Source organism: Falco cherrug, chromosome 20 (assembly GCF_023634085.1).
Source record: "Falco cherrug isolate bFalChe1 chromosome 20, bFalChe1.pri, whole genome shotgun sequence".
Taxonomy (NCBI): Eukaryota; Metazoa; Chordata; class Aves; order Falconiformes; family Falconidae; genus Falco; species Falco cherrug.
Genome location: NC_073716.1, coordinates 5,269,632 through 5,295,126, shown reverse-complemented (window position 1 = coordinate 5,295,126; position 25,495 = coordinate 5,269,632). Strand labels below are relative to the sequence as shown.

Below are 25,495 nucleotides of genomic sequence, written 5' to 3'. Positions count from 1 at the left end.
TTATGCCTTGGGCTGTGTCTGCCCAGCTCTTTGCATATGGGGGTCTGATCCTGTCCTGTTCTTCCTTCTCCCTTGTGCTAGAGAGGATTTTCTGGAAAAAAAGAATCCATCACTTAGGCTCGTGGGTAAATCAATACATTAAGTAAAGACTTTTGTTGCGGGCTTCCTGCTGAAAGTATCTATTTTACAAGTGGCTCCTGAATTCAAATATGTATTGCCTGGACTTTGATATGGTAAAAAGGAATGAAAAGAACTTCTTGAATTAAAACTGGGGTCTGACCTGGGTTCCAAAATCTCATGTCCTCAGGACTGCTCAAGTCCTGCATGAGAACGTGAACTGCCTCATTTGGATAAGCGAGTGAAGCAAACAAAGCTTGTTCTATTGTGCTAGGGGAAAATCGAGGAACATAAACAGAGAACAGGATGCTGAAGGCTTAAATAAAACTTCCAGCATCAGCTGCATTGTATTTTCGGCTAGAAATGTGATCCAGAGCTTGCTGTTAATGCTCTAGTTATAAGATATGAGTTGTGTCACTTGACGTTAAGGCCTGACAATAAAACTCAGGGTGGCTGACTGATGTAAGCATCCAGTTTAAATAAAACTGCTGTCGAGTCCCTGAGAAGCAGAGAATTTTATCCTTCGGAAGGGCACAGCCAGACTCTATTCCCTGCAGTCCCACTGAAGAACTTTGCAAGATGCCCTGCTGTATCTTAATCGATCTTTCCTGCTGGCTAATTAAGCATCAGTTTTACTCAGCAACTCGGGACTGTGTAATTATCAGCCTGGGTTGCCCTGAATAATTGAAACAAGCTGAATGCAGAAGATGGAAGCCTTTGGAAAATGGGGCCGTAGCGTATCTAGTGGAAGAATGGGGGGTGTGTGTGTAGCAGTATCCTGTAAGATCGCAGAAGAAAGGGCTTGATTGCATGTTTATGTGATTTCTCTGAAAAATTCCCACTCATTGGCAAGTATTGATTTTGGATAGAAAGAATTAAGTAAGGAGAATTCTGAACCTGAAGTATTCAGATGTCAAATCAAGCTTTTTTTTTCTACACACACACTCCCCCCAAATGTCCTGAGATCATGCAACTTTAAAAGTGACAATTTTTTATCTTCATGTAGTGCCACTCTAGGCCTGTTTTTAATAGACTATATTAACAGCTTGGAACTTGATAAATGTGTGAGGCAGCTGGCACGCTTGGAAATACTGGATTGTTCTTGCTTCCCAAAGTGGGTGGTCTGTCTTCATGAGCTGTTAGCTGTGAATGGTGCTTGAGCGGTGGGGAAAGATGCTGCTCTGGCCTTCATGCCATAGACCTCTGCCTTCCCAGAGGTTATGTGTGGTTTTGGTGACTTGCTCAAGAAGGAGCAGCCTTTTAGGGTCCTGGGACAAACACTGATGCTGTGATGCAGAACTCGACCTTTGCTCTCAGCCTAAGAATACAATTTGTGATAAAGCTTCTAGAACAAAATAATCTCAAGAAACCCCAGATTTAGTGTGAAGCAGCCTTTGCATCAGGAGGAGAGGTGATATGCAGGTTCTTCCTGGATGCTCAGGTTAAGATGTGGGCCTCAGTCCTGTTGCTTATTGAAATAAATTGCAGGTACTTCTGGAGCGGAAAGCAAGACCCTTGAGCAAAGACTACAGGGCGCTGCTGATTTCCTGCTTATGTTTTATTGCTCAGTGGCATTTGGAAAGGGTGAGAAGAACAGAGTATACAAATGTCCTTGTTCTGACCTGAGCCATTAATACAATGATTTGTGGTGGGAGATTACTGTAATGATGACTGTATCCTTTTTATTTGAAAGGATCTAAGCAGGTCTTGCTCTTGGGGATGAGGCGTAGGTTTGTCTCTTTGGGGAGCTTCCTGTGGCTTTTGTGGCGGGTGTTCAGGAAATCATCAGCCATCGTCTTCAGGAAGCGCCTGCCTCCCCCCAGCAGCCCTGCTCTCTGTGTTTCCCCTCTGCAGGGTGAAACACAACACAGTGTGTAGGGTTTCATTATTTGGGTTCATAATGGACATAAGTAAACTGCTCAGCTACTGGGGAGAGACGCATGCGTCTCTGGGAAGGACGAGCTTCATCTAGTATGATTCTCCCGAGCCAGTCACAATAACTGTTCCTGTAAGTTGGCCGTCAGGTCTTTGTATCACTGCTCTCCCCATGGCCTCGTAACGTTCCCCCACCGGGAGGTTCACTGATGACTATAAAGTGTACAAGTGGTTGGGGTTTATGGCTCCTTGTGCTACCTGTGAGGATATATTGTTTCCATCTCACTGCAAGAAGTGTGGTAGGTAGGGAGTGGATTGTGTTTGCAGGTTATAATTTTTTCCGAGGCAGGCTGGGTTATTTCTGTTTGAGGAGCCGTGTCGGAGGTGTTGCAGGCGGTGGCTGTGGGGAGGCTGTCACTGTATGGCTGAGTTATGCCTCCTCATACCGTTTTACTTTCAGAATACATTTGGTTATTTAAAGTGCACTGTTGTGTTGAAACAGTTCTGTGTTCTTTCTTTTTTTTTTATTTTTCTCCTCCCTACTGACTCAGATCCTATTCCACTTTCTAATATCTTACATGTAAATCCTGGCCTGGCAATTTTTTTCCTAATCATATCTCTGGTTTCATTGACAATCTCTTTTAATTGCTTTCCCTGCCATCCAGGAAAACAAGCCACAGAACACGACAGGAGGCTTGGTCCCCAGGAGTTACCTGTGGGAGGGATGAGGCTCTTGCAGCACAGTAGCACCTACAGTAGTCACCTGTGTCCTGACCTTAGTCCAAAGACCCTGCTCTAGTCCTGATCAGAAAAAACAAAGTCTTTGTAATGAATAAAACTTGCTTAAAAAGCACCTTTGGTTTGGGAGGGGGTAGCAGGAGGATGCGGTGCTGGGGCAGAGTTTTTGCTTGTTTCCCAGAAACCCCAAAAGTTGTCAGTTGCTTCTGGTGCTGAGGGTTTGTTTCAAGTTGTTCCTTGGGAACATTGCTGCTGCTTCTTGTGTCCTAACAAAGCTGACTGCAGAGCTAGCAGCAGATGTCCGACACCTGGGATGCATCAGATACATGACTCCACTCAGGAACACAAGCCCATTCTTGTCCTTTGGCAAAAGCAGTAACAAAAAAAAAAGTCTTCTTGCTGTTAAATGACCTCACCTCAGCATTTCGACATTTCTAGTGCAGTTACAATGGCAGGGGGTGAGATGGGGAGAACGGGATTTATTTAAAAAAATATGGAGATAAATAGTTCCTCCATCTCCTTGGAGTCAGCTACTCATTTAAACTCCCTGTTGGAAAGCAAGGGTGCATTGATGGAAACAAATTCTTAGTTTGTTTTTTTTTTTCCCCTGAGGTGAAATGTAATAGTGCTAAAAGGAGAGCAAGGCAGACTTGTTGTATATCAAAGCAGCAATGAAGAGAAAGGGGTTTAATTAATGTTGGGTTTCTTGCATACACCCACTAGGATATCCAAAATAGACACTGGAACTCTACCTTTAATGTGCTCTGTTGTGATGAAAACAATGGCATGAACCTGAGGTCCAATCCTGCTACTCATAACTAATACACAGGACCGTTTCCTGACATTCCTACCAGCAGCAGGCGTTCCAGTGTAGACCAGGTTATTCACCTCTGGATAACAAGCTTCAAACTTTGTTTTACTGCCTCATTGTCAATCCCTCCTTAAAGTTTGTGGCAATATTCCCAATGCTAATACTGTGCTATCAGCGAGGAAAAGTCTGCCCTTGGTCTTTTAACTCTGCAGTGAAACTTCTTGTGTACCAGACGTGTCCAGGTGATGATGCCCTGGCCTGCGAAGGAGAGCCTGCAGGTCTTTCCCAGACCTCCACCATTGCTGTACTGCCACACTGGTATCTGTGTGCTGTGTCACAAAGGCAAGAGTGCTGTGGCTGGCAGCTTGTTTGTATTCCCAGCCTGGTCAGCAGATGTGTGCTCCTTGCCTAGTTGAGTGATTTAGGTTCCTAATATTAAGTCTGGGATGAGGTTTAAATGTCTAATTGCATAGTGAAACGACATTGCTGTCCTGCACCTTCAACCAGAGGCTGTGCTGCCGTGAGCCTTGTTCCTAACACTGAGGTTCAGAAAAATAAATACAGCCTCCGAGCTTAGAAATTGCTCACCCTTGGCACAGAGATGCAGAGTACAGAGGGGAGCTGAGATGCTCCTGGTGCTGGGGTACATGTTCCTATACTCTGTTTCAGTCTGAGCTGCACAAACACTTGGTTTTGAGGAGTAAGCTTCGGTAATACCATCACCTAGCTCCTGCTGGGTGGTTGGCCACATCTGGCCCCGACAGTGTAACTGTCAAAAGAAATCCTGCTCTTGCTGCCTGGGCTGAAACAGGGTGGTTTTACCCCAAATGGAAGTGCAGGGGTAAAGTCAACACCGCATGACTGCCTCTGGTTTGGGCATCCTCGGGGTTGTGCACAATTCTCTTGTAGCCTGTAGTTCATGCATGCTGTCACAAACCAATAAGCTACTGGTTTTATTGGTTTACAGGTGTAGCTGAACTGTAGACACTTCAACACCAGGGGAACTTTGCTTAATTATCTGGGGTTGAACTTGATCCTTCCTGTGGCAAGGTATTACAGTAGGATTGTAAAGATTCACTAACGGAAATAGATCCAAAATTTTGTCTAAAGCAGTGTTTTGCCTGTTTTAATAAATTTCTAACCATATTAACTACATTTATTACTTCAATTTTCAACCTTATTTTAAAGTTTTAAGATTGAAATTAAAGAAAATGCAATTTCAGGGTAATTTTGCTTCATTAGTCTAAATGCACTGCCTGTAATTCCTACCGATATTAAACTCATTATGCTGAATAATGTGTGATACCAAGATAAAAAGGAATTTAAGAATGTGACCTGATGGGCAGATAATTGAGCTCAGCACATTAACGCCAGGGCTGGACTATAGCCCCACCACATTGTCCTTAATTAGGCAAAGTGCTGTTCTCCTCCTTCATGTTCTTCAGAGAGCTGAAATTTATTTGCTCAGCAAGGAAATGATCTTGCTGAGCATGATTTCATTCACACTTACTTTGGCCATTAAATACAGATTTGTTCTGCAAAAAAAATAAAAGCAAATCCCTGTCACTTCAAAAGTACCTAGCAGGTTTGGAATTTGCATTTTTCTATCCTAAAAATAAGCTCCTCTAGTTGTGTGGGGTTTTTTTGTTGGGTTTTTTTTTTTTCTCCTTTGTGCGGGGGAGACCTGTCCCTGCTCAGCACTGGCCTGGGGATGCGTAAGCGTGCACTGCACCAGCTGGTGTTAATGGAGATCTAAAGCCTCTCACCACCCTGCACCAGTACATCTGTGCCTGGGTGTGTGTGAGCACAGGCATTCCTTTAGTTTTCAACAGTCAAGTTTAATACTGACCGTGGTGATTATTTCTTTTTAAAGTCTGGTAAAGTTTCTGTTAGGATGTTCCTAATTTATTCTGTAATCTTGGTAGGGGATTTTTTTTTTTTTACACCCCCCATACCTCCTTTTGGGGAGTGCTGAGGAAGGAATTCTCCTCTGTTAATATACGGCCTGGCAGGGGCACAAATTCAATTCAGCTGTTATCATATTCTACCTGCTTTTATACCTGGGGTGAATGTGGCCATTCACTCTGCCAGTAATGCAGTTTGGTGCCTTCTGGGTTAGGCTCCTTTCAGTAATTTGCATCATTTTCCATTCCAGCTGATAAAATTACCCGTTTCCCCATCCATTTCCTTGTGAATGCATGGTTAATCTGAAACCTGAGGACTGTAAATGATTGAAACTGTGTAACCAGAGTCTTTGCATAGCTGCTGGTGCTGCTTCTGTAACATTTAACCGAGAAATGCATTTGAAGTGGTTTGTAACAGACTTTGCTAATGGTGAGCTCCCCAATCCCATTTTAATCTTCTTTTTTTCTACTTGAAATCTTGTACAGCATTGATTTTTAAAATTTTTTTTGCAAACATTAAAAACCAAAGAATACTGTGCACCAAACAAATTAGACTGTCTTGAAATATCTAATTTAATAACATCTGTGGTGATATTAGTGTTCTTAATTGGACAGGAAAATACAGGAAATTTGATTGAAACCTGACTTTATTTTATGGTTCCTGCTGAAATTGAGTCTGAGAGGAAAGTGGGGTTTAGACTTTTATAGACTTTAGAGCTGCAGAGAGACCATTATAACCATCAAGTTTGACCCCCTGCGTAATACAGACCGTAAGATCTCAGACAGCAATTTTTGCTTCTAGCCCCAAATGGGTCTGGTTTGTCTCCTTCGGCTCTGGGGTTTGCTGCAAGCAGGGGATGCTGGGCAGCAGGCTCAAGTTGTGGGTGGGAGGAGGGGTGTGTGTGTGTTAATCATGTTTTTTACTGGATTTCTGGACATTGATGGGATTTGTGACACACACGCCCGCCCCCCATGTAACAGAGGACTAGAGGCCTGGGATAAATCTGCTGCTTGAGTTTTGTGTGAAGGTTGGAAATACAGGAATAAAATCGAATTGCCTTGGTGCTCCGAAAATACGTGAGTCCTGCACTCATGCCGAAGGGCAGATCTAGACCTAGTGTGGGCAGAATAATGTTGTCTTAGGGGGGGATTTCATTCTTGCATATTCCAGGGCTTAATCTGCCCTTCATTTTGGAACAAGAAGGGATATTTCTGGGTTTCCCTGGTTTAAACACTGCTGTTGAGGAGATAGGAGTGTTGAAGTAACTTCTTTGCTGGTAGTCCTGCTTGGTCAGACCTGGAAGCATCGCTGTCTTCAGGTAACTGCTTTTGAGTAGCAGCTATGAAAAGCAAACTCTACTCTCCTGAAGTGAATCATGATACGGTACAGCTAGGAAGGGTAGGATTTGGAGAGCTTGTTTTTAAACCTCACAAGTGTACAACCGATGCTCTTGGGGTTGCTTCCAATCTTGATTCGGTTGTAAAACCAATGCAAGGGTAAGATCTGGGATGCAGGTCCTGGAAGCATCTTTCACTTCTGAGGACCAATTCCTGGTTCTGTGGGAAGCAGCAGAAGGCTCTGGTCCTTACAGACCAACATGAGTTCTGGCTCAAGACTCTAAGGACAGTGGGTTTCTGTTGGGAACAAGGTTTTCTGGCAAACCTGCCCGCTCTGCGACTCCATTTCCCTTTCCAATGTGACAACAGCATTTTCTTCTGTTCTTTCTCATGGTAACCCAGCCTTTGAGGTCTGCTTACACAGTTGAGTTGCAATTTTGATTGGGTCAGTCTGGAGACGCTGCTATTAGGAGGCTGACAAATCAGAACTGGGATCTGTACGTCTTTCAGGAGCAAAGAACCTAAACAGTCCCAGAAAAGCGAGCCCCTCTGATATTGGATTGTTGAGTGTGTAACCTCAAAGACTATATGATCATGAGAAACAATTTGTGTTTTGAACAGAACAAGTCTGTGGCTTCTTCCTGTCTGGCCCCAAATATGCGCCGATGAGGTGAGAGAGGTGGGTGGTTCGTTGCAGGGGAAATACTTATAGGATGTCTTTTGTTGCAGTATTGGCAGTGCGGTGCTTTTTCTTTAGCTTTGTAATGGAAATCAGATATTCTGGGGTTAGTTCCTCAGTTTACATATTGCATCAAAAATCTCAGTAGATTCCTTTGTCAGCTCATTTTGCTGAAGCTAGTTAATCATTTGAGAAGAGTTTTTCCCATCTCCCTCCACTTTCTTAAGGTCTGATGGAAAGTGGACCTTCCTATCTGGCTGAAAACCCCTTGCTATGCTTTGCCTTAACTGGTTCTTTTCTGGGGGATTCCACCCACAGCTGGTGGATAGGACTTTTTTAACCAAGTGTTTTAATCAAGGACCACTTAAGACATGACCAGATATATTGCCTGCTCCCAAACTTTCTGGTTAAGAAAAATGAATGAAAAGCTTTTACTCTTGGTGTTTGTGAGATCTAAAAATTGTTTATTAAGGATGAAAATGTCAAACTGATTCCAAGGCGAATAACTTTCAAAATCAAGATGCAGTTGGCTAAAGATTAGGCCTCTGGTTTCTAACTTATACTGGCTGGCTCAAGGGGGGGATGCGTATGGAGCAATTACAATTTTTTAAAAATTATTTGCTGTAAGAAATTATTGGGCTATAACTTTCAGGATAAACCTCCTGTAAAGGTAAAGAACAAAATGTTGAGTAACTGTTACCCACAGATCAGGCTTGTTAAAGGTGTAACATGTGTGCCAGTTGTACTATCTTAATTGGGAACAAAAATCAGAATTGACCTCGAGCTGTACTTTGGAGAACAGCCCAAGATGACTGACCTTCTGCTAGCTGAGTTTCTCCTCCTCTGCTGTGCAGGAACAGGCTTTATTCTGAATCTATAAGCATGCACACGACTTGGAGCTGTAGATATATTTGAACTAGCCCTCTTTGCTACTAAGGTTGTTGCAGCAAAAATGGGCATTTTGCCCAAATAATTGTATTTCTTGGGTAATGTGGGAACAAAATAAAGAATATTCTGGCCACTTCTGAAAACTATGAAAATATCACTTGCTGATTAACTAAGGCTGAAGTTCTCTGCAGGAAGGGGTGGGGGAAACACAGATGCTGAAAGTCATCCTTCCCCCTGCTCTCTCTTAGACACATACAAAGCATCAGGGGGAAAGAAAGAAATCCTGTAAGTGAACATACTGACAATGCTGTGGCATCGTATGTGGGTGCCTTTTAAGCTCTCAAGATAAGTAATTTATTCAAGATTTTCGTGCAGTCAGTGGCAGATGAAGGAATTAGATCATTACTCTTCCATCGTCCATAAGAACAAGACCATCTTTCCCCTGCTCCCGATTAAATTTTAAACTAACTTTCATTCTCTGCTTAAGCCTTTCCAGAGTGAAAATGATCAAAGCATGAGATTAAAGACACATCCTGATCTGATGAGATTAGAATTTTTGACTGTTTCCTTATGCTAAAAAAGAAAAAAGCGCAAAACATCTTTTTGGTATTTCCCCCTCTGCCCCCCCGCCTTAAATTTGATCAGAGTGAAGCTAACACGGGCTTGCTGGTCCAGTAGGAAATGGAACTCAATTTTACATTTTTTTAAACCATTTTACTGTATTAAAAATGACAGAGGTTAGAAACAAAGCTCTTATACTTTTATTGAACTGGAATTACAAGTGACAGAAAATCATTTTGGTCCTAGTGCAGTAAATGTTATCACTAAAACATGTTCAGGGGAGATTAGGACAGTCTCTCAAGCACAAGAGACAAAAGTTCACAAAACAAGAGGTGATTTTGCTGTCCTTGTCTCGCAGTCATTGTCTGCTCAGGAGACAAAAGTATTTCAACTCTCAGGGATGCTGGACATGGGGGGGCGTCTGGGGAGTGCAGTACCTCTCACTGAGCAGAAGCTGAGCCCATGGAGGGGAGCTTTCTCAAATCAAATGTTCAATTATCAATGTTTGAATTATCAAAGCAAACACTGAGTAACAGTTAACACTGATTGGAAACAAAAGGATGGAGCTGCTGTTAGGGTTCCCCTGACCTTGGGCAGGTGGTGACACTTCCCTGGGCTTGGGAGATAAGATGTAGCTGCCATAGGATGGATAGGAAAGAGCTCATAAAAAAAAAAAAAGGAGGGGGGGGGGGAACCACTGCCAGGAGCATCCAAAGGTCCAGAGAAATTTGCAGCCCTTTATTGCGACAAAGCACAGCGGTATGGCTCTTTCCAGTGTGATACAGCTGTTATTTATCACTGAGCCCATTCTCCCAGGAAAGTTTCTTCTGTCTGTGCGCATTTTTATTTTTTTTTTTTGTCCAAAGCAAACAAGTCAAATATTATGCTCTTAATCAGAATTCTGTTGTTGTTTTCTAATTAATCTGTGTCAGTAGCTTGAATGTTTGTGTTAAATCATTTTCTTCATGAAAGCTTTTAATGAGGAAACAAATTGATTGGATTTTTACGTACTGGATTCTTGCCACTAATGCCTATAGACCAACCCTTTGTTACACATCTTGCCTGAATGGTGTCACTTTGTGGTTTATCCCCAATCCTTGATCTATTTCCAAAACTCGCCAGTGCTGTTCCCATATTAAAATGACTCAGATGTCAACCCAAGATGTGCTTAAAGTGTGAGAGATGAAGAAATTGTGGAGGATTTTTTTTGGCATGGCCTGAAGTGGGCAGCGTGCATACTGCTGTCTGCGATGCTGCTGCTTCAAGGGAAGGCGTGAGATGGGGTTAAGAAAAGTCATAGACTAGAATCATAGAATAGTTTGGGTTGGATGGAAGGGATCTTTAAAGGCCTTTAATTAAGGCTGCACCGCAGAAGGTTTTGTAAGCTCTTCTGTTTGGAGAGATACCTGTGCTAATGGAAGGAAGTTGGGAGCTTTTGAAGAGGAAGAGATGTAAAGGAGTTACCTTGGGTGGCAGAGGCTGCTCCAGGGGCCAGCTAGCATCTGCAGGACTTGCAATTCCTCTTGAAGCTTCTTCCACAAAATATGCGTTGACCACTTGCTGAGGTCCTGGCAGCATAATTTTCCCATCTGTCACTTACTCATCAGGCTGGAATAAATAATTAAAAAAAAATAATAAAAAAATAATGTATGCTGATGTGTGTCTTTTTTTTTTTTGTCTTTTAGGTACCACTTGGAATTTCCGCCCCAAGGTGAGTACAAGCCAAGGGAAGGTTGGTGAGTTCTCGTGGTTATGAGCTTGGGGAGTAGGGAAGGGCTGGGCATGTGTGGTGTTTTCTAGGAAAGTCAGCAAGAGGAAGAGTTTAAATTGAATTTATAGCTGTGTGTGGCAGTTTGTAGGGGTGGAAAGGGGCAAAGCTGTGTAAGGGCTATAGCAGGAGCCGGGGTTAGCGTTCGTCCTGAGCAGCAGAAGTCCATTTCTCCTTGTGCCTTGAGAGCAAATAATACAAAACTGTGTGGTGCTGACATAAACATGTTGTCTTGGACAAGCTCAGGAAATTTTGTTGCAAAACTTCTGTCTCCAGAAAAGTCCCAAAGTTCAGAAAGGTCACTGTATTCCCGTGGGCCATAGGCTTGGGTAAAGCCTGTGGGGTAACCTTCAGCAAGTTTCCTCCAGTCTCGTTGCTTTGTGTTACCCCGAACTTGAAACTGAATCAACCTCCAGGTGTAGATAAATGGTCAGGCTGTACATTTTTCAGTACCGTGACCATCTCTTGTTATGTCTGTTAACAAGCTGGGAGATTCTGATTGTGACTTTGATCTTCATTTCTGCCATAATGGGGGTGATGACTTAAACTTCCCAGGGTGCCTGCAGGTCACAAGTCGTGTCAGTGGTGGTACTGCATATTCAGGGCAATTGATGGATATGTATTTGCTCAGAGCTGACCTGGAGCTCCTCTGACTCTGTATTGGATCGGTGGAGCTCAGCTCTGACTCCTGATCTGGAGTATTGGGTACAACCAAGCTGCAGCCAAGGCACACAGTTCCGTGGCTTCATCCTTTTTCCTTCGATGACGGTTGTCATACGTGAGCACAGACAGGATGATTTGCCAGTGTTCAAACAAGATGGGAGCTGGGGCTGTAATAAAAATCCTTGTGAGTGTTCCAACTCAGCTAATCCTTCATTTACTCCAGGAATAAATTCCAGAATGTTACCTCCTCGATCAGGGCCCACTTCCAGCACATCCTGTCTGTCTGGCAGCACAGAAATGTCAGAAATGCAGCAGCGTTGCAATTCCCACTAGAACAGTGTTATCACATTTTAATATGAGCCTCAGTGCAGCCTCGGTGCTTCTAATTGCTTTCAAACCATTGTTTTCATGCGTTTGGTTGATGAACCCAGCATCTGGCATCATTTGAGAAAGTACAACAGACAGCTGTGTTCAAAATTAAAAAAAAAAAAAGATAGGATTAGAACACATAAAAGGGCTCAAAATTAGATTTTTTTTTTCTTCTAAATTTTGAAAGTTCATACAATTTAAAGGGTGGAGGAGGGAGGCTTTTGTTCTTTTGAAATAGTTGTTATTCTTTTATAGGGTTGGAAGCCTAAGTAATATTAGGAAGATTGGTTTGTAGAACTGCATATAGATTTGTAAATGAAGTGCCTGGTTCACTTAAATGCCTGCTAGGAATGACTGTGTAAGTGTTTGGGTCTTCAGATATGTAGGTTTCTCTAAGTGTGTCCCTATGTCATCTTGGGAACTGATGCTATTTGGAAAATAATGTACTAAGGAAACAGGACAACCTGAGAGGGAAGGCATGGGCCTGGATGTCACCTTGAAAGCCTCACCTCCAGTTTATGATACCTTGCTGGGAGAAGGAGAGGTTGTAATGAGAACTTGGTGCATGCTGAATGGAAAAGAGACAGAGAACTACTATGGGGGGCTTGGTTTTGAAGAAAAAAAATAATCTCATGTACCTGGACATCTTGATAAGAGGATGGCAACAACCAGGTGTAAGTTAACTGCCCAGCTGCACTGCCAGTGCATTTAAATAACAGGCTGATGTGGCAAAGGAAAAGGCTTCTTCTAAGAAGGATTTTCTTTGTAATAGCTAATGAACAGCTGTTCTAAAGGGGATAAGCACAACTTGCGACCACATCTGGTAAAGGCAGTTGAGCTCCTTGAACTTGGAGACATGCTGAAATCCCTCTGAAGACCAAAACCTCAGTGATTCCAGCTATCCCAACCTGTTGGTTTCTAGTATTGACTGAAATTAATAGAATCCATCTTGATATCTCCCAGCAAGCAGATATTTATATGAAACAGGAGTACAGGTCTTGAGGGTGAGTTGAGCAGACGAGTGCGGTTTCAGAAAGACATAATTGAACAGAGCGTAAGGCTGCAGGATGAGTTGCTGTTCCCAATTCATATGTACCAAGCGATGCTATTGACTGTAGTGTGTAGCTGCAAATTATTTTTCCCTTGTTCCTTAGGTGCTTTTTGAACAGAGCCCCAGGGTGACTCATATTTCCTTTTGGAAGAGAGCTGACTGCCTATGTGAAGCATTTTATACACTTAATATATTTCATGCATGCATACCCTTGCTGTCTTGCAGCAACCTCCCCTCTGTGGAAAGAGAGCTAAGGAAAGTTGGCAAAGAAAATCTGGACAGGACCTGGGTCAGTTGTAGCCCTCCCCCAAGCTTCTTGCTGCCGTTTCCATCTCTTCTCACAATTCAGTGCAGGGGAAATGTTCTGCAACAGCTTTGATTTAGAAGAAACGCGTGGTCTGAGGGAGCGGCGGCAGGCGGTTCTGGGGTACTGCAAGGGAATCCAGCACTGAACAGGAGAGGGAAACTGGAGGGGAGAGTTGAGCAGTTGGGAAGAGAATGAGGGGGCAGGGAGCAATGCAAAAGGAAGGATTAAAGAAGAAAAAAAGTACCTGTGCAGCTAAGTAAGAGCTGTGGGTCAGGGCTGTAAGTTTGGCTTTGCTGGAATGGGACTTTACACTGAATTATAGTCACTGGTGCATTTCAGCTTCTCCATTCCCAAGCCCCAAAAACATGCAAAAGCTGGGCTAGTGTAAAAAAACTAATGTGGCCACTGGTGGAAGTGAGCTAGATTAGATCATTGATGTCTATCCAATATTTTGAGATACTCAGAAGCACAAGTAGCTCTGTAACACTCTGCTTGAAGACACAGACCTCCAGAGATGGAGAGAAGGTGGCTTTGCCCTCCTAGCCGAGGGCTCCAGCCTGGGGATGGCAAAGACTTGTCCCTCCAAATCCTCCTGTGGGGTACCTGGGCCTTCCTGCCGGGGGGGTGTCCCCTTAGCACGGTGTCACACAGACAACTCATAACTTCCATCTGCTTGTTCATGCTAAAAAAACCCCACCATACAGTGGATGCAGTCGTAGGCAGTTAATTTTTACTTTATTTTGAAGGAAACAACCCCAAATAGATGAATAAAGCCAGATTTATTTTCATTGAGCTTGTGATAACACTTATGTTTTTCCATCAAAAATTCATCCCAAATGGTTTTCTCTGAAGTGCTGCATATTTGCTGGATAGTAGTGCTCCCTCAAATATTCATAAGTAGTCAAACATGCGGGAGAGTGGGCATGGTTGTTCCCATTTATGAAATTTAGGAAAACTGAGGCTCAAGAAATGTGCTTAAAGTACCAGAGCATCTGCAGGTGTGTCCAGGAATTGGGTCCAGATCTGCTGCTTCTCCCAGCTCTGTGCCTTAACCCCCAAAAATGTTGCTTTCCTGAAGTTGGCAGCAATAAATATAAATGTGTGCCAGGAGGTGGGGTAAGGGACAAGCCAGGATAAAACACGGCTTAAAAACTGGGAGCCTTCGTGTTCTGTTAAAGGCTTAAGTAACAGTGTGGAAAGTCTTAGTAGGCCACTTATCTCGTAGTATATACTATTTAGATGAAATGCGTATCATTTTACCTCTGCTGGCCCTGCTCTGGCTCAGATGCAGAGTGCTTCATGGGTCGCCGGTTATTCTTGGGGTTGGACTTCGTAGCAGTGCATGAGGTATGCGTATACCCGAGGCATGCGTGTAGTTTTCTTTCATTAGCTGGCATTAGACAAAGGCCTCAAGTGTTAGATTTATGAGGTAGCTTTTCTATGTAAAGCCTCAAATCTATTGAATTGAACTGAAGCGGAGCTGGATGGGAGACGGAACTGTGCATTTCCCTAAACCGCTGCTCCCTGGTATTGCATATTTGGTTCATGTAGTTATGACAAGTACAAGTAGCAAATCATTAAAGCAGCAAAAACACCATCTTTACTGTAAAGATCCCCTTTGAAGCTGGGGCAGAGTGTTCCTGAATTAATGGAGTGCATAGTGATTTTACTAAGTTTTATTTATAAAAAACCCTCTTTGCGTTCATGCCAAGAGTCTCCAGCTCAGTGGTAAGCAGGGTTCATACACAGAAACCTGGTCTAGATTTATGATGTGTTTGAAAACGCAAGGGAAAAAATATCAAATTGACAATATTTGTAACGTATTGTTAAAATATCTATTCTATCGCCATGCGTGGAATTCCCCAGCTTTATAAACATGAGTGCCAGCTACAACCCTTGAAATGTCATAACATGCAGAGACAAAAAGAAAACAAAAAAACTTTTGTTAGAATGCCTTCTAAAGTCCAAGATGTGTTTGGGTGGTGTGTGGAACAGAGTTAATTAATGAAAAATAAAATATACACAGAGGCGTATGTTCTTTAACTTAAAAAAGAAAAGCTTTAGTATCAACACTTTTGACAGCTCCCTTTATCAGGACTGAAGCTTTGCTTCCTGCAGCTCTGGGCATGCAGTTCTTTGCCTCTGTGTATGTATTATATTCTCGGCAAACTAATCTGTGTAGAGACAGTATTTTTTTGCATTGAAATCCCTCCCGTTTCATAGTTTTGCAAACTCTGAGCAGCTGCACAGCTTTGCTTTTACATGGGCTTATAAATTATTCCGCTACCTAAGGTATTGTGCACAAATTTTGGAGGCAAGTAACGATTATAGGAGAAAACAGAATGCTTCGCTTGGAAAAATGTCATAGGTAGGAGGCAAGCGTCTGTGCTCTGGGAAGGGCTGTATGGAGATGTATTTGCATTTTTATTTGCATATATCCATAAAAAAATCAAGAGGTAGGTGTAACTTTGAAACTGTTGATATTGCATTTCAAGCATTCGAACCAGGAGTCGAGCCCCCTCCTTATCAAGAAGCTTTGAAATCTTTTACAAACCTGGGGTCCAGGCCAAGGGCTGCAATGGACCATGCAGCACCCGTCAGCTGGAGACAAGAAAACCTGGGGGAGCACGAGTGCGCCCACACCCTGCCTTGTCCCCAGCTGGGGCTGGGACCAAGTCACTCAACCCAGACCACTCCAATGAGTGCCCTTGAATGCAGTTCTGTAGTGGTCAGAAATAGGTTTCGCTGGTTGTGAGCACACAATTAAGGGGGAATTGTTTACCTTTGATTAAAATTAATATTGCTGTAGCACAAGGGAATACAAAAGACTTTTTCTGTATTTCTTGAAAATGTGTGCGTGTGTGTTCCCATTGCATGAAACAAGAAGAGAAGGGAGACAAGCCTCCAAGAATAAACATGTCATTTGATTAAAAAAAAACAAACAAAAAACAACAAACCAGCTTTGCTGTTATCAATCTTTGCTTGGAGCCAGCAAATGAAGAACTTGCAGAATTTATAATAGGATTGAAAGACCAGGTAACAGGAACTAGCAGTTCGGCAAGGTTATTCTGCAGTTAATGTCAAAACTTTTATGACCTTTACTGCGAAGAATTAGGTTAATGAGGAGGGCTTTTTGAACTCTTTTTAAACCAGCCCATTGATTTAAAACTTCTTACAAACTTGAGGAAAGTTTCCTGGTTTGGATTACTAGGTGCTTCTTGGAGATCTCTACTTCATTAATCAAAGTGTTCAAGTTACTGAGTCACCCATAGTCCTTTGAAACCCATCCGAATTGTAACACCTTGGGGCAGAGCTTGCCCTCTCTGGTCACATCTAGCAGCGTCCCATGCTTCCCTCCCCAGGGAAGTTCGGAGCATGCCAGAATCTTAAGAATAAAGCAATGCACCATAAAGAAGGAGGTATAAAACCATCAGTAAAGATGCTAAATATACAGCAGTTTGGGGAGCCCCAGTAAGTTAAATATTAACAAGTTCTATTGCTCTCACTTTGGTCAGTTAATAAAATACTCTAATTATTAGATTGTCTAAATTGCCTGATGTGCAGCTTTGGAGATAGAGAACCTTCTCAAATGAACCCTTAGTGCTTTCTGAACTTGTTTGTGTAATAGGAATGTGCTGCAGCTTTCTTTTTATAAAGAAATCTCGGGGGTTATTGTAATGTGTTGAGATGAACGTGCAGCCCCAGCGTTGCTCTGTGTTCACACAGAACAGAAGAACGATCACGAAATTGCCCCACCGGGGACCGAGTGTGGGGCGTTCGCATATCCCATCCCCTGACCTTTCTCGCAGCAGGCAATAGACCCTCCTGCTCCACAAAAATGGGGAAAAGGATTAAATTCTCTGGTTTGGCCATTAAGAGTTTTTGGAGACCTTAAAAATGGGAATGCCCACTTGCTACCTTTGAGCCTCACTGGGGAGCGGGGGAATCGGTGCCTTTGGCACCCACAGCCCTGGCTCAGCAGGAGCAGGGCTGGGAGCGTGACTCTGGGTCCCAACTCCCGGGTCTTCCAAACCTTTGGCTGGTTCAGATCTGGAGTTTTGGGTCTCTCTCCCCACGACGACTCCTGCATTGCTTTGGTTTGTAGAGCAGTAACCCCATCCAAATAATCTACATAGTAGTAATTCTGCCCTTTAGTCAGCCTCCATCTTAAAACACAACTGTAAAGTCATCCTTTGCATTATCATAAATGCCTAATGGGCATCTCCTCCGGTCCCCAGAGTGCCTATTGCTCTGCTATACGCTCCTGTCTCTGCATTCACTGTCTGTGCTTATTTTTTCTTAACAGTGAAAATTGCTGTAGATACGGGCAAGACAGCCTCCTTGTGTCTTGTCATTGGAATATGCTCGCTAAACTCCAGCTCCCTCGTGGCTTAGTTCTGTTTATTCCTTGTTCACTTGGAAGGGTTTCAGCTAAGAAAATACATTGAACCGACTGACGCTGCAATGGACATTACTCAAAGCTATTTGGCCTGTAGCCTCCTCTTTGGTACTGATGATGTTGACAATTTTGGGTTTTTTTTTAGATTCCCAGACCATGTTTGCAGAACTGCTTGTTAATTACTGCACTGCACAAGCGTGGAGTCTGGCTTCACAGACACTGTTTTGCTGTGTTCCGAACAGGGCTGGTACCTCAGAAGATGAACCAAAGTGCAGATTTGTGACGTTCCTCTGCCTCAGTATCCCCCTCCTTTAAATGAAGACTTCTCTTCAAAGAGGCTCACAAGGAATAATTTATTAGCAGACAGATATAAAAAGTGTTGGTAGCTTTAGGCTGGTTTTGCTCTCATTGGATGGGCTTTGTATTTCACTGATGTGTTACTGGGTCATAAAAGAAAGAATAAATCTTGTTTACTTGTTTACATCCCGTGGGAATCTTCTGCTGCGCTGGGTTTCAGGCTTGTTCCTAGCAAGACTGAAATGTGCTGTGCTTCCCCTGTCAGGCAGCTGTTTTGTGTAGCTGCTGCCCACTTGAGAGGCAGAATGTGCAGTGCCTTTGCTGAAAGGGTGCCAGGGATTGCAAGTGAGGAGCTGGAGGGAGGAAGTTAGAGGGGAGGGGAGGGAGAGAGCAAAGACACAGTGAGGAGAGGAAGAGAAAACTGGAGAGGAGAGCTCAGCTGGGGAATGACACAAGGGGCTCGCAGGGGATTAGAAAATATGGAGCAACGGGAGTAGATGCAGCATGAGCTCAGCAGCTTCTTCTTGTCTTCATGGGTTTGGGGGCATATCTAGGCCCCCAGCCTCATCAGCTACTTGGATTCATGAGAATGAGCTTTTCTGTCAAAGCAGCCCTGCCAAAGGCTTCTTTCAGCCAAGGCTTGCAAGTCACAAACTTCTTGAATGTCATTTGTGGGGTGGCCTTTTTGGTGTGTGAGTAGGACTTGGGTTTTCTATTGCTGTTGCTTGCTTTTTGCTTTTCAGAGGTAAACCCATAATCAGTTGTGGGAAGACTTTGGTTTGGATATCTGTATATTGGATTAAAGGTCTACAAATGTATAATTTCCAGGTTATTTACTGTTTTGTGTAATCATGAAGTTTCTATTCCATGTGACAGGGAGAGAAAATAATTTAACCCCAGCCTGCTCGGAGCTTCTTGGCCTCCATTGGATTTATTCTCTTGAAGCTGAGAGTTGCAAACTTGAATTCCTTTTGTGTAATAAAATACTTGGACCCGCTGTAGGGCTTAGGGCTTTGTTTTTTCTTTTCTTCCCACCTCCACCCCCAACAACAAGAGTGGGTTTTGCACCCCAGAAAGCTGCCTTTTTTTTTTTTTTTTTTTTTCTCACCATGCTTTAGGAAGTCTGCTGTTGCCTTGCCCGGCTCCTGCCTGCTGGATTTCATTAATCCCAGGAAGTTTGTGCCTTGCCTTGCCCTGCCCATCGGTGGGCTGAGGCTGGCAGTGGTGCTGGGGTCCTGCCTGTCCGGAGGTGGCTGCATCCCCGGCTGATGCTGCGCGCTGCAGCCCGACCTGCTGGGCACACGGCATCACTGCAGCAAACCAAGCTTCTGCAAAAGAGCTTTCCACTTTCTAGCTGGTTTTTAACATAAGTGGCATTTTTAGTGGACCATTAATTTGCTTTACTACATGTAATTAGCAAAAAAACTGGGTACTGAGTGAACAAAATTAGGCTTGGACTGGATTCACTTGTCAGCCAGCCAAGACCTGTTTGGGTCGACGTTTCTAAAACAATGATAAATCGGCTCCTCCTGTGTGCGAGGAGGTCCCTCACTTTGCGTTTGACCCTACTGCCATGAGGTAGACCTGTCCTGCTGATAAAACACAGCGTAAGCAGAGACGGGCCCTGCTCTCGCCGTGGCCTTGTTTGCCTCGTGAGCCAGGGACAAAGTTATTTTTCTTCTGTGTGTGATCTCCACATCCAAGAAAATGTTTATTAAGCAGGGTAAATGCTTTGAGATCTGTAGATAAAGGAATTTCTCTTGTGGTTTGTTAATAATACCACTGTTGGTGGTAGAGCCCAGGGAGGGGAGGATGGACACATACGCGTATCACGGTGATGTGCAATAGAAAACCTGGGATTTTCAGGCAAATGTAACATGACCTGGGCACTGGCACCATCGGGAAGCCAATAGTCTGTGTGAAGAAGGTGCAGAAAGTCTGCATCCACCCAGACCTCAGCTATTCACATATTAATCACAGGGGCTAACCACACAGATCCAAATGGGTGCTTAGGAGCTGATGAAGCCTTTAAGGCATTCAAAAAAGAAACATCATACATTCTCTAGCACATAAATGTGTTTAAAAAGGTATATAATTTATAATAGCAATGTTGACAGAGCTTTAACTACGTTACAAAAGCTAAACTATAATATATTTACATGTGAGCAGTACTTACTGTGTGGGTGCGTCTCTGTTGATGTGTTTCCATGTGATTCTCCATAATTTCAGCAAGTGATTGTAGTGAGGGATATTAAACTATAGTATTGATAATACTTTTACAGCTCTGCTTTGGGAAATGCATTACTGCTAAATTAGTCCCTGAAAATCTAGAGATATTAACACTGTCGAGCATGAAGGCAGATGGGATTTGGATCAGAGACCTTTATTTGTAGTATGATACTAAGGAGTCATTACTTTAAAGCAGGAACTTCGTTTCCTTGAATATTAACTCGAGTTGGGGATTTTACTTCCGCTTTGGCATGAACAAGCTTATCATAAAAGCGTAAATGGAACTCGCTCGGTATTGATTTTTCTTATGCTCTAAAAAGATGCTTAATGAAACTCTAGGTACCTAGATAAAGACCTTCACTGAATGCAAAGTAAGCTTAATTGCAGTTCCCTTAACAAGCTACTGGAGATGAATTTTTTTTCTACTACAAAGCCCTTTCACCTATTTAGATTGTTTCTCTTCCTGTGTGTGCCAGGATGCATTAATTCAGCTTTTTGTTTCTTTTTCTTCCCCCCCCTCCCCAAGAGGCAAACTGCAGCTTAAAGAAAAGAAAACTTACTCGCCAGTTTGTGTGTAGAAAAACTTTTGGCCTTGGAGAGGTTGGTTTTTGAGGTCTCAATAGAAGTTTTAGTCTTAAAAGAGAGTAACTGTCCCTCTCGCACTTCTGCAGAAGGGGGGACGGGCACGGAGGCATGTTCTGACACTGCACAACAGACTTGTAGCAAAACCAGAATCTGAACCAAGGTTTTTCTAGCTTTTGTCCTAAGACCTGTCTCTGGAACTATGTCAGAGCAGAGGCATGACTTTTATTTTTACTGTCCAGCATCGCAAGCCCCAAAGCAATGAGGGAAAGTTATGTTCAAGTTATTCCCTTCCTTGCAGAGAGCGTTTGTGCTCTTGAAGCTGTGGAGAAGGAAGCAACAGTGTGTTCCCTGGTCGTGGTGACTCTTTCTCCTGTAGGTCCTGCTTGTGCTGCTTACTTGGAGCCCTGTTAATGCTTAATTAAGTTCTTTTCATTCTCCTCTTGGTATTTTTTTCCCCTCCTCTAATACAGGGGGTCTGCCAGAGGCTGCGTCTCTGCCTGATGCCAGGTCTGTGTGATGTCCGTGGGTCCTGCATGGACCTGGTGTGACTGATGTGACCTGCCTGATGCTGCTGTCCAAAGCCACTGGACTCTAAATTGCCACCCCCTCTTCTGCTGGGGACACCCCCGTCACCAGAGACACGATCTGTCCCCTCTGCAGTTTGCTGAGAGTTGATACATATAAAGCACGATATCTGTGTTAATTACACAGAATGCCTCAAGCCCCTCTTTCTGCTGCTGTACGAGAAACTGTTTCTGCAGAAAATGTCAGATGACTAAAAGATGGCATAATTTCTTTTTTTTTTTTTCTCCTGTGCCACAACTATCACAAAGCACAAAAGCTGGGAATTTAGCACACTTGGGGGTAGCCAAAAAGTGTCAGGGGAGCCCCTGGATGAGGTGCAAGCTCAAGAAACCTCTTGCTCTTTCCCTTAGAGTCAATCTTGCTTTTGTTCATGCTTCAAAGAGCGATGAGTTAGGGAATTTTGCTGAGGATTTGAGTAGGAAGATAGAGCAGCTTTGCGTCAGGTGCAGAGTAATTATTTGCTGGGGTTCTGTGCTATTTGGTTTTTATTCCCTGTGTTTTCATTAAAAGCTAATGAGTTTTTTCTTCATTCAGAACAATAGCTTGGCCCCTGACAAGTTGTTGGTTATTTTTTCTGCTTGGACTCAACTAGCTGTTGCTGCTCCATAAACTTTATGGAGAAGTGGATTAAAGCACAAGAAGTTCTCATAATGCAAATCTAAATGGAAAGGCAACAGGATTTGTTTTAAGTAGCTATTTCTGCAGTGGTTTTGTTCACTTTGGTTTTGTTACTGAGGCTATAGGTGGTGGTTGAAAATACTCCTAATGCTAAACCAAACGAAATGCCTTTGTTTGTATCGATTTGTGTTGCGGCAGCTGACGCAATTCGGAGTCCCACTGTGCTTGGCATGATACACGTATGTACAAGCTGCAGCCTGGTCTGTTGGAGCGCGTTACGGTAGCTTGCCTGAAGACATGACATCTCAGTTCCCACTCCTGTGTGGGGACAGCCCCCCCCCCATATGATTTTTCCTGCCCAGGGATTATTCTGCCAAAACAGAGACCTGTGGCTTGATTCTTCCCCGTGGCTGATGCCTGTAACAGCTTCTCCTGTTGTTAAAGCCAGTGACTTATTCTTGCAAGTCACTTTGGCGATCGGGCCCTTGTTCTTGTTCCAAATGGTTCAGTGCAGCCACGCGCCGGTGCGTGAGCCGTGCCTCCCCAGCGTGGTGGCTGCACCGCGCCACGCTGCCTCCTGCTAGTCGGAAACCAGGAGCAGTTTGCTCGTTATCGCAATAATCCTGCACCTGTATCTCGTTATAGGGGACCACCTGTTACCTCGGTGTGTGTTTGAAAAGCTTGGTTTGATACAGTGCAGCCTGGTTGAAAGAAAATGTTCTTTTTAAGGGGCTTATGGAAACTGTCTTATAATGCTGGCATCTTCACATCGCTGCAGATAGTCGAGCCCGCAACGCTGCAGCACGGCGTGGGGGAAGGCTCCTCATTAGAATGAACGTTGTGTTTTCCTACGGCACCGAGTTGCCGTTTGGTAGCAGCTTTTCATATAGGCTTTTTAAAGCCTTTTTATTTGAGGATCTCCAAGTGCTACAGTAAAACAGGGAAGAAACATACCCTTGTCACACACAACTGAGCAAAGGCTGAAATGACTTCTCCAAGGTCAGGCGGGCAGTGGTGCGCTCATGGATGTACTCTGCTTCCCGAGTCTCGCCAGTGGAGCGGGGGATTTCACTCTCTGCTTTTTAACCCCTAACCGTTTTTTTTTTGGGGGGTTTTTGTGTTTTTTTTTTTTTCCCCCTCATGGAGGTGCATGCATGAATTTCAGTTTGTTGTAGCATAGAAGAACGTGCTTTGCTTACTCTTCATGACTGAGAAGCAGCCCGTGGATGGGAGACTACTGCAGTACCACCTCTGCTGATCTCTGATCCTGCAGGAGAGATCAAAGCCTGCCCTTTTGGGCCAGGGACCTGCAGCTTTCTTCTTGGCATGGGAGATTAGCAGTGCAGATGCTGAACGATGCACCTCCCAAAAGGAGAAAAGTTATGTTCTGAATTTCCTTTTTCTCCGGAATCTGATGTTCCGCACTGCGTGCTGGGATGGCTGCTGGAAGCAAGCGAGCACAGAGCTGGAAAAAGATTTCATTACTTCTTGGGCTCTTCCCCTATTAGAATTTTAGTGGCTTAAAAGGTGGGCTGCCAGGGACCCTTCTGTTCAGTCATTGACCCCTATACGCCTTTGGTAAATCTCAAAGTCAAATTTTCAATCAGTTTTTCAAGACCTTTGAGCCTGTATTATCAGCAAGGCTATGATGATGCCTGGCACTCACTGTGATTTGTTTTTTAAGGAACTGATCTGTGGGAGGATTATCTCATGTGCCCTATGTTCTTCACAGCCAGATTGTTCCTTCTGGTGGAAACCAGAAAGACATTTTCTTGAAAACATGCCCTTGAATGTGGGAGCCTGGGGTCTGTGGGAACTTCACACTCAGAGTAGACAAGGGAAGGTTGCAACCTGGGATGCTGAAAATATACCACATCCAAAATATTGTGTCACGTCTTTCTGCAGCTGGAGACTTAATGGCATCTCCACTGTGTTTCTTGGTGGGAGGAAGAGCGTTGTAACCCTCCATTCCAGGCCCTGGTACCCTTTCATCAGTGCTTGATTTAAACTGTGGAGCACAGTTCCTCTGTTTGCTGAGATAAAACTTGTTTTTAGTGTTTGAATACAATTAACATCAGCTGAAAACTCACCTTTCTTGCTGTTTGTTGTGTGTTGAATGAGTAAGCAGCTGTCTTTACCTCTGTTATCAGCAGTCTGGGTTGTGTGTATTCAGGAAATGTAAGGTAAAAGCTTGAAAGGCCACTTTTTCGCTTTGTTTAGGGTGAGTAGTGTTTTCTTCTACAGGTAGGCTAGCTGCACTCCATTTATATTAAAATTTGATATTAACATCTGTCACTGTAGTATCTAAGTGCCTTCTGCATAAAATCCAATATCAGTAGCAAATTCCCTAGCAAAAATTCAATGCAACATCAAGTATGGGGAGGTAATAGCTCCTGCCTCCACACACAGGCACATTGTTTTGTTAATTTATATGTGACTGCCTGTCACAGGGAGTCAATCTTTTTTCCCCCTACCGCTATTCAGTTGAGGATCTCAAAGCTTTTCCCTACAAAATAGGAAGGTTCTTCATTCTGGTGAAGCAGGTAGCCTAGTCCTCCATTTTACAGATGGGTGATTTATGCAGAGGTCATGTACTGGGGGCAAGAACAAAAAACTGGACATAGCTCTGGTAGTTTGGTCCCAAGACTGGTGTTTCCAGCCTCCTCCTTGTATGGCCTCCAGGTGTGAGCAATATGCCACCTTGGCCCTGAATGATGAATCTGGTCTTAAACCCACACGAAAGTGGTTCTGAGTTTTGTAGAGAACTTCAGTGGGAGGTGGGAAACAGGAGGAAACATGTCTCAGGGTGCAGGCAGTAAGATCTGGGTTTAGAAATGTGTCCTTTTCAATAAAATCAGACTGCTCTTCTCTTTCTAGGAGAGGATTATCATGATGCTTGTTTTGGACAGGACAGTTCTGATGAAAATCAGAGCTGGGGTTTGGCCCCTTCCATGACATCTGATGCTTCGCTTCTGTCAGACTTCCAGGATGACGGTAAGTCACTGATGCTTTTTGAAGTCCTTGAGTGAAGAAGGTAGAAATGCAAGTGTAATCTAGTAGGACTTCCTTGTTGTCTTATATCCATCTCATAACACAGGAGGTGTTTTTTGGGTTTTTTTGTTGACTGGTACCTGTTTTGTCAATGACCATAAAATGTTATGGCCATCCTGAATTTAATTTACTGCTGCCGGAGTTAAATGTATTTCTTGATCATCTCGGTGCAAGCTGGAGTTGGTAGTGCTGGTTTGGATTGACAACAGTGACAAAAAAGAGCAGAATTTGACCTGGTAGCTAGCGTTTCCCAAAATTAATGTGCCACACTCAAGTGTGTTTCTTCTTGGGTGCTCTGCCTCGCACTTCGAAGGAGCTACATCTTCCCAAACCTTGCCTCCCCCCACCCTTTGAAAATTAGACCTCTTTAAGGTGGTTTGCTTTGGAGAGACTTTTTTGGGACCTTCTAGTGCTTGGGAACGTGGGGCTTCTTTTTCCTGTGAGTGTAGAAGTGCTCATAGCAAAGCGGTGGATGGGAGCTGGCGTCTGAGCTCAAGGGCACCTTCCAAAGCACTAAATGGCAGACGGGGGTTTTCTGGGCAGAGTTACTGGGATGGTCCCGTCTGCTTGGGAGCGGCGGCTGAGGAGAGATGGATTTGCACTGTGCTATTGAAAATGAAGTCTACAGAGCTGAGATTGTTCTGATCTTCTCAGGGGTTATC

General features: G+C 43.7%; 1 protein-coding gene across 2 annotated transcripts in view; it reads left to right on the top strand.

Moving 5' to 3' along the window:
* Positions 1-25,495, top strand: part of SKAP1 (src kinase associated phosphoprotein 1) — a 155,944-nt gene that overhangs the window by 6,605 nt on the left and 123,844 nt on the right. For both annotated transcript variants that reach the window (XM_055697435.1, XM_005440060.4), the window contains exons 3-4: positions 10,597-10,622; positions 24,660-24,776. In XM_055697435.1, coding sequence (XP_055553410.1) covers positions 10,597-10,622; positions 24,660-24,776 — 143 coding nt within the window. The remainder of the gene's footprint in view (positions 1-10,596; positions 10,623-24,659; positions 24,777-25,495) is intronic.